Here is a 15,330-nt window from a genome sequence, read left to right as displayed (position 1 = left end):
TTATGGGAGTGCCCTTACTCGAACGCAAAAAGTATCAAAAGGATTATTTTCTACACCGATGCCGAATGATTTCTCAACTATCGTGCAGTTTATGGTATCGCAATTATCTTCCATCCGCAATTTCTCTAAAATATGATTAATGTTTATGATTTTTGAAAGCCGAAATTATCTTGAAATTATGGGGAAAGTTGAAGGTAATAGTAATAATTTTATATTTCATTATGTAGCTATTATAAATTTTAATACTTTAAGATCGACGCTCAAAACGCCAAAAGCCAGCCAGATTTGCTTCTCCTACAGATTCATCCAACCAATAACGAGCCAACGCCAAACCTCGCTCAAGAGATTCAAAAATCTTTTCCGCCTGTGGAACATTCTATAAAAAGAGAGGCCCAGACTCGAAATGTGAATATCATTGATTTTGTAAATATACGCACAAGACCGGCGAACACAAAAAAAACGGTGCAGGCCTCAACATCGCCTATTAATGCAATGAAGAAGATTAAACGACGACGAAACAGTGATACTTCTAATGATGAAGAACGCTGGCTTAATGCCATTGAAACTGGGAAGCTAGACGATGTCGATGAAGAGTTAAAAAAAATTAAAGACCCCAAATTAATGACAGCTCGTCAACGAGCTATGTATGAACGGACACAAGATGCTGATACTAATATGATTGGATTTATCGAAGAACTGATTGCACTACCCAGTGGATATAAGGAAAAGGAAAAACCTCAAACTGCGGAAGAAATCCAAAAAGCAAAAATTGCAAAAATCGTAAGGCATATTCCTGCTCCAAAACCAATGTTCCCCTTTGTAGTCTAGTTTGCTACCGTAAGCATCTAACAGCCGCAAAACTAGAACAAAAAAATCCAAACCGTATTGTTTAAATGTTTTTATACACCTGTTTGTATTGATTCAATAAAAAATTATTTATGATTTCCTGCTGCTCCGTTTCTGTACGTTGCAAGTACTGGTACTCGCTTTTCAAACGCTCTAGTTTGACTGTCTGTTCCAAATTCTTGCTCTGACAGACTTGCTGCTCAGCTTGTCGCTGCTGCGACATTGATTTAAGTTGGTTTTGTGTCCCAATTGCACGGAGCTTTTCCACTTCGACGTCTTTAGCAAAAGTATTTGATATTTTATAGAAGTCATGAATTAATCTTTTGAACTGTTGAAGGTTTCTTGAATACTCCAGGCATTCATGTCTCAGCTCTATTTTTTGAGTGGCAATGCTGGGATCCTGAACTCGCAGTCTGTAGATATCGCCTATGAACAATCCAAATTTTTTCAATTCCTACATTTCGACTATTGTAGGAAATATAAGCAAAAACAATCGATTTTTGTTTGAGTATAACCCCACATCCAAGCACTCTGGCATGTAAACATTTCCTGTTATGGCAAGCCTTCGTTGTCACAGACAACGAACAGTCATACATATGTATGTACATATTTGTTACAGCTACACAGATGACACTATGCAACACCACATATCCGGTGTGAGCCAAACCGACTTTTTTTTAAGGATTTGGGGTCTGTTTAATAAGTTTTTTCTGGGTGTAGTTTTTTAGTTTAGTATTTATTTTTTTTTACTATTTTTGCCAGAAGTAGTCCTTTTTTCACATAACTTAAGTATATTACATCTGGTTGTATTGAACTTTGCAATTCTAAAAAGCAGATAAATGCAGCTTTAAATCCTAACCTAGCTTAAGCTGAAAAATATTTAACATTCAAAATGTATCATTTTTGTGGTATATTTTTCAAAAATTTCGACTTTGAAAACTCTGGAAAAGGCGAAGTAAATGCATTCCTTGTGTTTTTGTTGCATAGATACATTAATTGGGTGTCAGTAAAAAACAAACAACCAACATAAGAAATTTATTTTTTCGACTTTTGCTGAGTTTTCAAAGCAAAAATGTTAGAAAAATACACCGCGAAAAATTCTCAATTTTAAATATGTAAGCTTTCTTTGTGATTTAGAATATCTGGAGTTAGTTACATAGTTATTCGATAGTTATTTGGCACCTGGCCGCCAGGCACCTCTAATCTCTCTAATATGTATTATTCAAATTATGTTGTTTGCTGTTACTGTTAAAAAAGTCACACAAAAAAAAGAAAAACATGCGTGTCCTCAAAGTCGAAGAATTTGGAGGTCCAGGTTTCTAGGATAGAGCTTCTCATAGATCATCCTGTTGCGCAGGTCGACTGGGTGTTTTCTGGCCAGCCTACGCCGGTATCTGAATATCGCAAAACGCCTCACCAGTACATTAGGGTGGCTTCTGAGCTTAAAAATATGGCTCTTCGCTTGATTGTACGTTAAGGTCCTTGGCGATGTCCCAGTTACGGATATTCCACTCAGCTCCGGAGAGCGGAGGTTAGTCTTGGCGGCAATCCCATACAACTGAATGCCGTACTTCCGGGCAGGGGCAGATATGGCATTGACTTTGTTGACTTTTATTACGATTGAGCTTGTTGCTTTGTTTAAGTAGCTAGAACATTTTCTGGGCCTTACCCACCTTGCTCCTCACGCTACGGATGTGACTGTCGAAAGTTACACGTGCATCCAGTGTAACTCTGAGGTATGTGTGATTCGTATGCAGCTCCACGAGTTTCCCAACCAAGAAGACACCAGGGCTAGAGTTCATTCTTAAAGTACTCTGTACTACTGTGTCGTCAGTAAATGTTACCACCTTGAGGGCCTGCCCTGTTTTCCTTCGGACCGTAAAGGGATTTGGCATGTCGTGGGTGAATAAGCAGTACAGTGTCGGCCCAAACACGCTGGCTTCCGGTACTCCTGCGACAGCAAGTTGATTCTGTTCGTTCCTTAGATCTTTATGGTTCTATCTAAAGCCCCTAAAGATTTTTTTGCGCCATCGTGCATTCATCCCATAATATTAGTGAACATTGCTGCAAAAGCTTTGCCATTGCCGAATTTTTGGTTGGAATTGGAATTTCAATGGCATATTCAATGGCAATTTTAGAGCTGAATGGGCTATTCGACCGCCTTTAATCAAAGTTGCTGCAATGCCTGACGAAGCAAGAACTAGAGCAATTTCATTTTTTGAGCGAATTAGAAGTCGAAGAAGTAAATCCCTACAGTTCCATCATTTATTACTTTCATAAGACTATCAAATACATTATTTTTATTCTTTGTTCAATAGTGGAAGATTTATTTGAATCGGTTCTTTCAAAGTACTGAGATCATACGACTTTTTGTTGTTGTAACTCTTAATGAAAGGCATCGTGCATTGGGCGATTAGGCGCGGACATCCCCAATTCGCATAATAGCTTGTTTGACATCATCAAGCACATATCCTCAATGGAAATCAATGCCTGATTATAAATTTCTTCACCTTTTTGTAAATTAAGATAATAGTTTTTTGAAATTTTCTCTCCGTAAGAAACATTTTTGTACATCAAGGAATATTATAAAAAAAAGAATTAGCGCAATTGGTTCAGCTGCTCCCTAGATTTGTACTTTGTAAAACATGCAGCGATTCATTTTTATATTATATTTTTGGAAGGAAGTTTCCGACTCCATGAAGTAGTATATATATTCTTGATCAGCATCAATAGCAGAGTCGATATAGAATGTCTTTCTGTCCGTCTCGATCTCAGATCTCAGAGACTCCAGCTCTAGCTCTTAGAGAATCCAATTGTTGTATCCCAGACTCCTGTGCTGGTACAAGTTTATTTCAAAATTTCGCCCCACCCCCTTCCGCCACCTCCAAGGACAAAAATATGTGGCACCAACAATTTTGAAAATTTGCGAAAGCCGAAAACGCAGAACCGTAGAGATCGCATACCTTCCAGGATGCGAAATCAGATCGGATAGATAGCTAGAAGGAACAAATGATATTACGTTATCTTCGATAGCGTAGTCCCGCGCTTACTCATTTTCTGTCTCTCTCTCTCACACACTATTTGTCGTTCAATGTGGCGGAGGTGTGCCATACTGACTGAGTATCGGGTGTAAATGTATAGCCGCGGCCGTAGCTGCGACTCACAATTCCCGCTCGTTTTTCGTGTAGTCTGCGGACTTAGAATTTCTCTCATTTATTAAAGGAAAGTCCGCAAAAGTCAGAAGGAAAATATTTGATGTGTTCATTTCCTGTAATTTAACTGTAACTTTTACTTTCGCTGTGTCCTGGAAGCCTTATAAGGGATTGAGGGGATATTATGTTTCTAGTTGGTTCTTGAAAATAAGGTTTCGTTATATGAATGTACGAGGGTGGTCTGATAAGTACTTGGCCTACAAAACAAAAAACCAAAATTTTGGAAAAGTGGCGATTTATTTCTCAATATAGTCTCCTTTTAGGTCGTTATACTTAACCAACCGATGCTCCAAGTTCTTTAAACCATCTGAAAAATACGTAAAAGTGGCGATTTATTTCTCAATATAGTCTCCTTTTAGGTCGTTATACTTAACCAACCGATGCTCCAAGTTCTTTAAACCATCTGAAAAATACGTTTTCTCGAGGTCTGTAACGTAGGCCGTCGTGGCGGCGACGCCCTTCTCATTCTCAAATGTATGTCCGGTAAGTGACTTTTTTCAATCAGGGCCAAGACTGGAGTATTCGGCAGATGGGGCAGTACGCAGTGCAATTCGACCAATTTGGCCGTGGCGACGGCGGTGGTGTGAGCCGATTACAGTCTTCGCCTTCTTCGGAGCATGTTCGCCGGGTAAAGTCGCCTTTTTCGCCTGTTCCTTGATCTCTGGTGTCTACCATTGGATTTATGTTTCAGCGCCAGTCACAAAACGACACAGAAACTTCTTCGGATTGCTCTTAAACAGCGTCAAAACACAGCTCTGTTGCGCTGTTCACTGTTGCGGTTTTTGTCCGGAGTGAGCAAACGCTGCACCCATCACGCCGACAGCTTTCTCATGCCAAAAATCACATGCAGGATTTGACCCACGTGTTCTTTTGAGATGCTTACTGATTTAGCTATCTCACGCACTTTTAATCGGCGATTTGCCAATACGAGATCGAGGTTTTTTGTTATGTTGTCCTCCGTTTAAGCCATTTTCGGGGCACACGGGCGAAACCAATTTTTTACGGTCGCCACAGCATCCAAGCGCTCTTTAATTTCACTCCGCGATTTCCCATCCAAAAATGAGAATCGAATCACAGCCCGATATTACTTATTTTCCATTTGTATAAAATCGGAGGACAAGCCCGATTTCACGCGTGGTCACAAAAAAAAGTACGAGTCTGATTCGGCTGAAATTTTGACAGTAGCCGTCTTAAAGATTGAGCTACACGATAGTAAATCTCCTTTGGCACCATCGGGCCTCGTACATAAATACATTAGCTTGCTTTGATAAAGCGTGATAAGTAGTATTTTGAGGTCAAATGAATATGAAGAGATTCCTACCAAAGATAGGAATAAAAAAACGAGGGGGAACGTTGTGAGTTGCTGCGGACACCGCAACTCTACAGTTATACCCGATACTAAGTCAGTATGGCTCTCCTCCGGCAGACGCTGCTAATATTAAATGACACGACAAAGAGTGCGTGCGAGAGAGACAGAAAATCAGTCTGAGCGTGACGTCGGGCGCTGCGTAGCCAGTGCAAATCGATTTGTTCCTTTTGGCTATAAAAATGATCTGATCTGGTCCAGATTCAGCAATCTGATAGATATGGTCATTATCTATGATTCTGCGTTTTTAGTTTTCTCGAATGTGCAATATTGTGGATGCAACAGATTTTCGTCCTTTGTGGGGGCGGAAGGGGGTGGGGCGAAATTCTGAGATATACGTTTTATAGTGAGATCTAACAGAAGTGCGGATACCAAATTTGGTTACTCTAGCCTTAATAGTCTCTGAGATTTGTGGATGCCCCAGATTTTCGTCCTTTGCGGGGGCGGAAGGGGGTGTGGCGAAATTTGGACACGAAACGGTCAAGGTCCGATATCACAGGAGTGTGGATACCAAATTTGGTTGCTCTGGCTCTTATAGGTTCTGAGATCCTTGAACTCAAATTTTGCAATTGGCAAAGCCGACCATGAAACCTGTGTGTTAGAGAGAGACAGAGCGAGAAAGAATGAAATTGTTTTCTTGATTCTGGCAATAATAATTATACGATCTGGTTGAGATTTTACACTCTAGAACATATAGTCATCCTCTACGATTCTGCGTTTTTGGTTTTATCGTATCTTTAAAAATGTGGATGCCACAGATTTTCATTCTTTGTGGGGGCGGAAGTGGGCGGGGCGAAGTTTTGAAATATTTTTGTAGCAGTGACATATCACAGAAGTCTGGATCCAAAACAACGTTGCTCTAGCTCTTATAGTCTTTGAGCACTAGGCGCTGGAGGGGACGGACAGACGGACAGACGGACGGACGGACAGACAGACAGGGCTCAATCGACTCGGCTATTGATGCTGATCTACAATATATATACTTTATGGGGTCGGAAACGATTCCTTCTGGACGTTACACACATCCACTTTTACCACAAATCTAATATACCCCAATACTCATTTTGAGTATCGGGTATAATAAATATTTACCAAAATTTATATATATTTACACTATAAAGGAAGCTACAGCTTTGCTTGGGGTGCGGTTTTTGATCAAAGGCGACAGAATCATTTTACAGCTACAGGATATAATTTTGTTTTAAGCACTAAAAGGTATATTCCGTGCTGGTACAGTTTTTTCTAGTAGCCAGTATTGTTTTCTGAAGTTAATGTCGCTTTGCTAGTTATGTAGTTATTCCAAGTTAGTGTGGTTGTCCAGGTGGATCCGCACGTATTTAGATGACTTGGTGGCTGCGATAGCTGACCCATTTCTTTATGGGGTCACCCTCCGTTTGGAGGTATATATTTTCTTTTTGGTCTGTCATTAATTTATTTGGATGTAATTTTTTTAACCAATATAATCAAGACACCAACATTTTCGGAAGTTTGAAGGTTGGTATATGTAGAAAGCTATTCTTTAACTTATCATTTTTAGACCCTTGAAGATCGTTTTATAAAAATGAGCAAACGTTTTTTTAACATAAAATTAATATTATTTTGTTTGCTTGCTAAGATTTCATATCAGTGTTGGTTTCTACATATGTATATTTATACTGGAAAGCGAATCATATATGTATATATGTATCCATAAATATTTGCAAGGTTATGCGACGGTTCTTTTAATTTTATTTGTAAACAGTTTCAGATAGGGTTAATTTTTATTTAAAAAATTATATTAATGAACTATACATTAGATCGCGTTTTATACATTTACTGACGCTAGAAGTCAGCAACGAGCTGAACTTGTAGATAGGCAACGCCATCAAAACTAAGTTTATAAAAAACCTATGCGTGTCATGTGGGGTTGTTCCGTTTGTTTGATCGCAACCGCGCTAGTCCAGTTCGCTCTTCCTCTTCGTCGCTTGTATACTGATGCATGCTTGTTCCGCTAACACCCCCCACACGTACAGAAGATGTGGCCTGCATTAGATCTTGGTCAGGGGCGTTTCGATTCTCGTATAGCAATACTTGAAGTGTTTCTTCGTAAATACGTGCCTCAGGAAATTCCACTTTAGTATGTTTTCGATCAGTTGCATAAACTATAGAAGTACAACACACTTCAGCAACCTTTTTTCCGTGCCCATAAAAGGACCAGCAACATATTTCACTTGGTCCTATAACATCTTTGATGAATAAAATGCGTTCGTTGAAACGCAGAGAGAGCTTGTCGAAAAGTTCAATATTTTTTAATAAATTGTCATCGGATGTGCTTGTGTATGAATACTTGTTGTTTTGTCGCTGCACCACTAAAATAACAGCCGGTTTCGAAGACGCGCTGATTAGAAGTTGTTCCTCTTTTTGCGAAGTTATCAATGGAATGCGGCAAATAGGTTTTGGCTCAATGTGTGCATATAGTGCCCGTTCACATGACAATGCAAGCTCGGTAATGCAGTAGTATTTTGATTCTGCAAGTAGCTCAGCTATTTCTTTGTTAGTTTCGGGTAATGGGACACTGCCATCGCGCAAGAAGTTGAGTATGATTCCAAAATGGTTTCCACAGCGATCTATTAGTATCCAACCTGCAACGTGAATTTTTGTATACATATTACAGAATAATTTCAATGTAAATTAATTACCTTCTGAATCAGTTAGCACCTCCATGCGACCACTAAACATAGCACTTAGCATTGTATCATTATGCTTCGTCAGTGTTCCGATTGTAGTATAATATAAGCGACCACCAACATTCAGCTTGACATACTGAGACGAATGCCCTTTTAACAGCACTTTCTGATCACCGGACATGGCTTCAGACTGCTTGGCATGAAGCACAAGTTCTGCAGGTGCCAAAATCACTTTGTCTTGTAGAGCGGAACCCAGGTCTTCAATACAGCAAGCTATTTCTTTTGGTGCACCTATGACACCAACGCCCTTTTGTTTGGAGCTTTGGCAAACGCTATCTTTTGCGTTGCTTACGCTCGCACAATCCTCAAGCGCTAAGGGATCAATTCTGACGAATGTATTAGCCACGATGAAAAACTAAATCCAATTTGGTTACAAAGAAAATCAGTTTGCAAAATTATCTCTACATCAAAACGGACAGTCAATAAAACTATATATCGATAAAAGTTATATTTCCGATACTTTCTTTATTTTCATCATCATTTTGTCTAGGGCACTATAGCGAAGTTCCTGATATGAATTTTGAATAATTTATTAAATATTTTATTTGACAGTTGGCCATATATAAGCCGGGGGAAAAAAGACGCACTCTAAAATGTCATGCATTTGTGACTTCTCTAGTTTTCACAAATGTTCATCTATTTATCTAATTTAACATATGTTTTTTGTTGTTTTGCTAAATCAATTTAATTTCAAACAAAAGTACATATTCATTTGTTTTTATCACAGTCATTTACGAAGAAACATTTTTTTCTAAATATCAAGTTTGTTAAGCTTCTTCGTTCAATTTGAATAAAGTGAAGAAAAAAATAATTTTAAATAGAAAAACACCATGAACTGTAACTGTTACGATTAGCTTAAGCTACAAAGTGTTCTGGTAAGATCTTGTCCGCTTTTTCATAATTGCAAATTTCATTACAACCAAATTAAAACCTTAAAAAAGTCGGTTTGGTTCTCTGTCTGAACTATTTCTAAATATCCCATACAAAATATTAACATAATCAAGTATGCTTTGATATATTTGTTTGTATGTGTTGCTTGTTTTGGGACTTTGAAAGGTTTTCCTCCGTAAGAACGGCAATTTTGTCAATTTGTGCTGATTTTGGACGTCGAAAAAAAAACGGCCGGCGACAAATATGCGAAATAGCAGAGTAAAAAGAACACACGAAAATAGCCAAGAAGATAGCTAAAATTTTCGTGGGAGCATGTCGCAATTGCCTAACTATCAATCGTAATTTGAACGAAAACTAGCGCGCAGATACGTAATTGACCTTCACAGAGACACCAGAGAAACTCCGATAACAAAATCGGCTACATCAGCTGCTAGCACAAAAACGAAAAGTATTGTTGCCAAGAGCCAAATTTGAGGTTATTTTAAAAAAAAAATATATTTATAAAGAAGGCACAATCTAAATTCCCCTGGTAAAGGTGTCAAACTTATTTTAATACATCAAGAAATCATATTTGTTTTTTTTTTGTTGTTGCAATTTGTTGTATAAACAACCGTTTACTTTTCATTTTGTCGAAATGAAAATGTTTTCGTTTAGAAAACGTAGCAACCTTGCGGAATGTGAAAACGTCACGCCTAATTGATTAGAAATAGTCAGTCCGTGCTCAGAGGTGTTTGGACAATTCGCAAATTCTTTGGAATACAAAGCCTTCCTAAATAGTGGAAGCGACATAATTCCGCCGGCAAAATGTACTGGGCGGAGATATGTCGTCGGAGATATGACAAATTTGCAGTGGCTACGCAGCGCCCGACGACATGTTCTGACTGATTTTCTGTCCCTCTCGCACATACTCTTTATCTTCAGCTGGTTACCTAACTGTAAATGCACCGTAAAAAATATTGTCTTAATTGAGCAAATATACATAGCTACTGCATAATTTATGAACAGCGTTTTTATTAGGAAGTTAATTTCATTAAACAAAAATTGTTAAAGAATGCCGTGTTGTATTTAATGTAATATAAACGTATTATTTAATATGTAATATGTAGATAATTTATTGTTTTTAAACATGTGCATAGAATAGAATGTTATAGAATATTTTTTTCTGTGCAATAGGCAAAGCGTGCGAGGCGCTCGCCAAAAATATGCCGCATTATTCTGCTGCATTCATTCCGATTCGGTTGCTCAGACAGTAAGAACATGGACTACGAAAATATTAAATTTGAATTCAGAGAAGGAAGCCGAGCGGGCTGCTCGTTACTGTTGTTTTCATTATGCGAGCAACAAATTTATGTAAAAAACAAACAATTAAAACTAGGCGAAACCACATACAATGTGTGCCGGGTTAAATTCTGTAAAGCCAGAGTTTATTTAAGTGCAAACAAATCTAGAGTTTACTCAAATCCTGAATATGTTGTGCATAGCCATGGCCCTCGGAGTGATGAAATGGAAAAAATCAGTGCTCTTAGTGAAATAAAACTGAAGTGCGAAAATAATAGCAATTTCGTCTGTTCGGCAATGCCTTCACCGTCGAAGCGGTGGTCGCGGATCGCCGATGTCATTGGAGCGGCACAGTGGGACCTTTGGCCGTCTCAGCTTGCTAAATTAGTTAGTTAGTCAATAAATATTTGCACACTGAAAAAATTTTAAACTTTGAGTGCTTATATCTCCTAAACTAAAACTATCTTGAAAATTCGATTGGAAAATTCTCTATTAGATGCGTACATTAAATTTATCTAAAGCACTCATACAATTTTTTGACTATTTCGGCTGAGTCCCCACTGTGCCGCGCCAAAGACATCAGCGACCACGCTGCCCTACGGCTTCGGCACGCAGCACTGACATGCTTTCAGTGCGCTTGTGTGTAAGTTAACACAATCGATCGAAAAAATATATAAAAACAAGATCAGCCGTTATACAGGGGATGTTGCCCAGCGACACCGGAGTTTTGGGTACGCAACAATGTTGCAGAACGAGCAGTGAGCGTCGGGAGTGCTGGGAACTTACTTGTGAGCAGTAGAGTAGTTCGGGGGGAGAAATCAAACGCGTCGGCCGTCGCCACGCCTATCTCAAACCGAATAAAATAAAATAAAAATTGAAAGAAATAAAATTAAAATTGGCGCCCAACTAATTCGAACCCACGGCAAAACCTGAACCAGCGGCAAAAATTAAAAACCAATACACGCAATTGAACATAAAAAAAAAAACAGATCCAGCAGCATCTGGAAGACAAAGAAGACACCATACTACCATACACCATAAATTGTACACCATACACCATAAACCGTACACCATACACCACCATACACCTACCAACAAGAAGACATCAAGAAGCAGCTATACTAACATAGTATAAATCCAGCAGCATCTGGAAGACAAAGAAGACACCATACTACCATACACCATAAATTGTACACTATACACCATAAACCGTACACCATACACCACCATACACCTACCAACAAGAAGACATCAAGAAGCAGCTATACTAACATAGTTTATGACAAAGAACATGTGAGTAGAGTGTTCATTAAAAAAAAAAAAAACTCAAAACCCCACATAAAACACAATTTAGTCTTGCAAGTTGATTGATAGTGAAATAAATAAAAACAGGTGCATTTTTTGTTTAGGTTATGAATGATAAGGAAGTACAAGATTTGGTAAAAGAATTTCAGAAACTAAAAGGAACAAATTATCAGGAAGACGTAATAGAGAACATAAATTTAGAAATGAATATATCAAACGAGCAGCTCAGACTCATGATAGAGGCCGCGGTTTCAAGCGCACTAGCCGTACAGGAACAGAGCTTCACTTCAAAACTACAGGGTATTCAGGAGAGCTTAAATAGTGTACAAATTAACGCTCCTCAAGTGGTGGCGTACAAGGATGCAGAGATAAGAACAGACGTTGTCTGTAATGAGACTCTTGATATTATGAAATCCCTGTCCGACTTTGAGGGAAAGAATGAAACCTATGTCTCATGGAGGAAGGCTGCGCATACCGCATACAAAGTTTATGAGAAATTTGACGGTAGCTCAAAACATTATCAAGCTTTAGGAATACTGAGAAACAAAGTTAAGAACTCAGCTGATATGGTACTCTCTTCTTTCGACACTCCCCTTAATTTTAAAGCCATTATAGATCGACTAGACTTTACGTACGCAGACAAACGACCAATATACTTAATTGAACAAGAGATGGCAACGCTCCGGCAGGGAAATTTGACATTATTACAGTACTATGACGAAGTAGAAAAGAAACTGACCCTCCTTATAAACAAAACAATTATGACTAACGAAACCACTGTAGCTTCTTCATTGAATGAGAAATACAGAGCGGACGCTCTACGAGTGTTCATCTCAGGAACCAAGAAGACTTTAAGTGATGTTCTATTCTCGGCAAGACCGAAAGATCTACCCTCTGCTTTGGCATTGGCTCAAGAAGTTGAGGCTAATCATGATCATATATGTTCGCTTCAAACTACGCCCGTATCATAGAAGAAAAAGCTCAGAGAACTGAACAAAGACAGCATGGCAGAGAGAATTTAATGACGGACACAAGGCAAAGACAACTAGGGAAACTCCCACAGTATAGGAAACAAGAATTTTTACCAAAATCAGAACAGGTCCAACCAATGGACGTGGACACATCCTCACGTTTTAGGCAGACTACTCAGTATCAACAAAATACCGCGCCTCAGAGACAAAACCAGTGGCAAAGTCAGCAACAAAACAACCAATCGGACTACAACAACCAGGGACAAACAAACAAGCGACCGAACAATAGTAGCGCACGTTTTACGGGACCGAAACAACAAAGAATTAACCACGTAGAAGCAGAAGATACCCTACTCGATCAGGAACAACAGGATAACCAAACTATAGCAAACGCCGAAGTTGATGGCATAGAAAACGACCTTTCAGATTATGACCAGATTAATTTTTTAGACATAACTCCTTGCTTCCGTTCATAGAAAGGACAGTAGCAGGGAGAACAATCAAATTACTCATAGATACAGGAGCTTCCAAAAACTACATAAAACCATTAAAAGAACTAAAACATATTACCATCGTAAATAAACCCTTCCGAGTGAAGTCAATCCATGGCTATAGTGGCATAGACAAAAAATGTATAATGCACCTTTTCAATACCAACTCAACATTTTTTTTACTACCAAACCTCACGACATTTGACGGTATAATTGGACTTGACCTATTAAAACAGAGTGACGTTCTACTGGACTTAAAGAATAAGAAATTAATAACAAACTTCGGTTCCGAAACAATCCAATTTTTAAAATGTGCAAACATAAATTTCACAAATGTCGAGGAAATACAGGTCCCTGAGACTATATCCCAAAAGTTTCAGCTGATGTTAGGAAACCGAACAGGGGTTTTCGCAGACCCAAATGAAGCACTCCCATATAATACAAATATCATTGGCACTATCCAAACAGAAAATGAAGATCCCATATATTCAAAATTGTACCCATATCCAATGGGCGTTTCAGAATTCGTAAATGCAGAAACTCAAGACTTGTTGAAAGGTGGTATAATACGACCGTCTCGGTCACCATACAACAACCACGTTTGGGTTGTAGACAAAAAAGCTACCGATGAACAGGGAAATAAAAAAAAACGTTTGGTCATAGATTTCAGGAAACTAAATTTAAAAACAACAGATGACAAATATCCCATTCCCAATATAGTTTCTATATTATCCAACTTGGGTACAGCTAAATACTTTACAACCCTAGATCTTAAATCTGGATTCCATCAGATTTTACTTGCAGAAAAAGATAGAGAAAAAACAGCTTTCTCCGTAGCAAATGGGAAGTATGAGTTCTGTAGACTCCCCTTTGGCTTGAAAAATGCACCTAGTATTTTTCAGAGGGCCATTGACGACGTGCTCAGAGAGCAAATTGGGAAAACTTGCTATGTTTATGTCGATGATGTAATCATTTTTTCCGAAAACATGGAAAGCCATGTCAAGCATATCGCATGGGTCTTAGACAAACTGTACGATGCCAATATGAGAGTTTCGCGCGAAAAATCGCACTTTTTCAAGGAGAATGTCGAATACTTAGGATTTGTCGTCTCAAGTAATGGTATAAAAACATGCCCCAATAAAGTGGAAGCGATTCGTAACTACGAACAACCAACCACTTTGTTCAACGTCAGATCATTCCTTGGACTTGCAAGTTACTATAGATGTTTTATTAAAGACTTTGCATCCATAGCTAAACCCATAAGTGACATCCTTAAGGGCGAAAATGGCAAGGTAAGCGCCGGACAGTAAAAGAAAATACCAGTCAAATTAGACGAAAGTCAGTGCGCGGCATTCAATAAACTAAAAGAGATTCTGGCATCCGAAAGCGTAATGTTACTCTATCCTGACTATAAGAAAGCATTTGACCTAACAACAGATGCTTCGTCCTTCGGTCTGGGAGCCGTCTTATCACAAGACGGGAAGCCAATTACCATGATATCAAGGACACTAAATGATAGGGAACTTAACTTTGCAACAAACGAAAGAGAGCTGCTCGCTATAGTTTGGGCTTTGAAAAACCTCAGAAACTATCTATACGGAGTAAAAAATTTAAATATTTTTACAGACCATCAGCCTCTAACGTTTGCAGTTTCTGATCGCAACCCAAACGCAAAAATAAAACGAAGATGAAGCTCTCATAGACGAGTACAATGCAAATATCTTCTACAAGCCAGGAAAAGAAAACTTCGTCGCTGACGCACTATCACGACACAACATCCATACCTTAGAAGATGATGCACAGTCAGACAGGGCCACAATACACAGCGAAATATCACTTACATACACTATAGAATCAACAGACAAACCAATTAACTGTTTTCGAAACCAAATTATAATAGAGGAACATGAAGTAGCTTCAAATCGCACAACCATTTTGTTCGGTGAAAAGATCCGACATACAATATATTTCTCAAGTAGGGACTCGTTAATTAAAAAAATAAGTGACGCTGTCAAAAAAGATGTAAATGCAATCCACTGCGAATTACCCATATTAGCATTCATTCAACATAAATTAATAGAAACATTTCCAACAACAATATTCCGATACACAACACATATAGTAAATGACATTTTGGACAAGAACGAACAAAAAGAAATAGTTATTACAGAACACAATAGAGCCCATAGGGCGGCACAGGAGAATGTAAAACAAATTTTACAAGACTATTTTTTCCCGAAAATG

General features: G+C 38.5%; 1 protein-coding gene across 1 annotated transcript; it reads right to left on the bottom strand.

The window, feature by feature from the left end:
- Positions 1-7,307: 7,307 nt before the first annotated feature.
- LOC108157942 (BTB/POZ domain-containing adapter for CUL3-mediated RhoA degradation protein 3-like) lies at positions 7,308-8,631 on the bottom strand. Its single transcript, XM_033396497.1, has 3 exons — positions 8,611-8,631; positions 8,103-8,505; positions 7,308-8,045 (listed from the first exon to the last, which is right to left on the bottom strand). The coding sequence occupies exons 1-3, from the start codon at positions 8,629-8,631 to the stop codon at positions 7,321-7,323; spliced, it is 1,149 nt and encodes a 382-aa protein (XP_033252388.1). The 3' UTR covers positions 7,308-7,320.
- Between the last annotated feature and the right edge of the window lie 6,699 nt (positions 8,632-15,330).

Source organism: Drosophila miranda, assembly GCF_003369915.1.
Source record: "Drosophila miranda strain MSH22 chromosome Y unlocalized genomic scaffold, D.miranda_PacBio2.1 Contig_Y1_pilon, whole genome shotgun sequence".
Classification (NCBI taxonomy): Eukaryota; Metazoa; Arthropoda; class Insecta; order Diptera; family Drosophilidae; genus Drosophila; species Drosophila miranda.
This window is presented reverse-complemented; position numbering and strand designations above follow the sequence as displayed.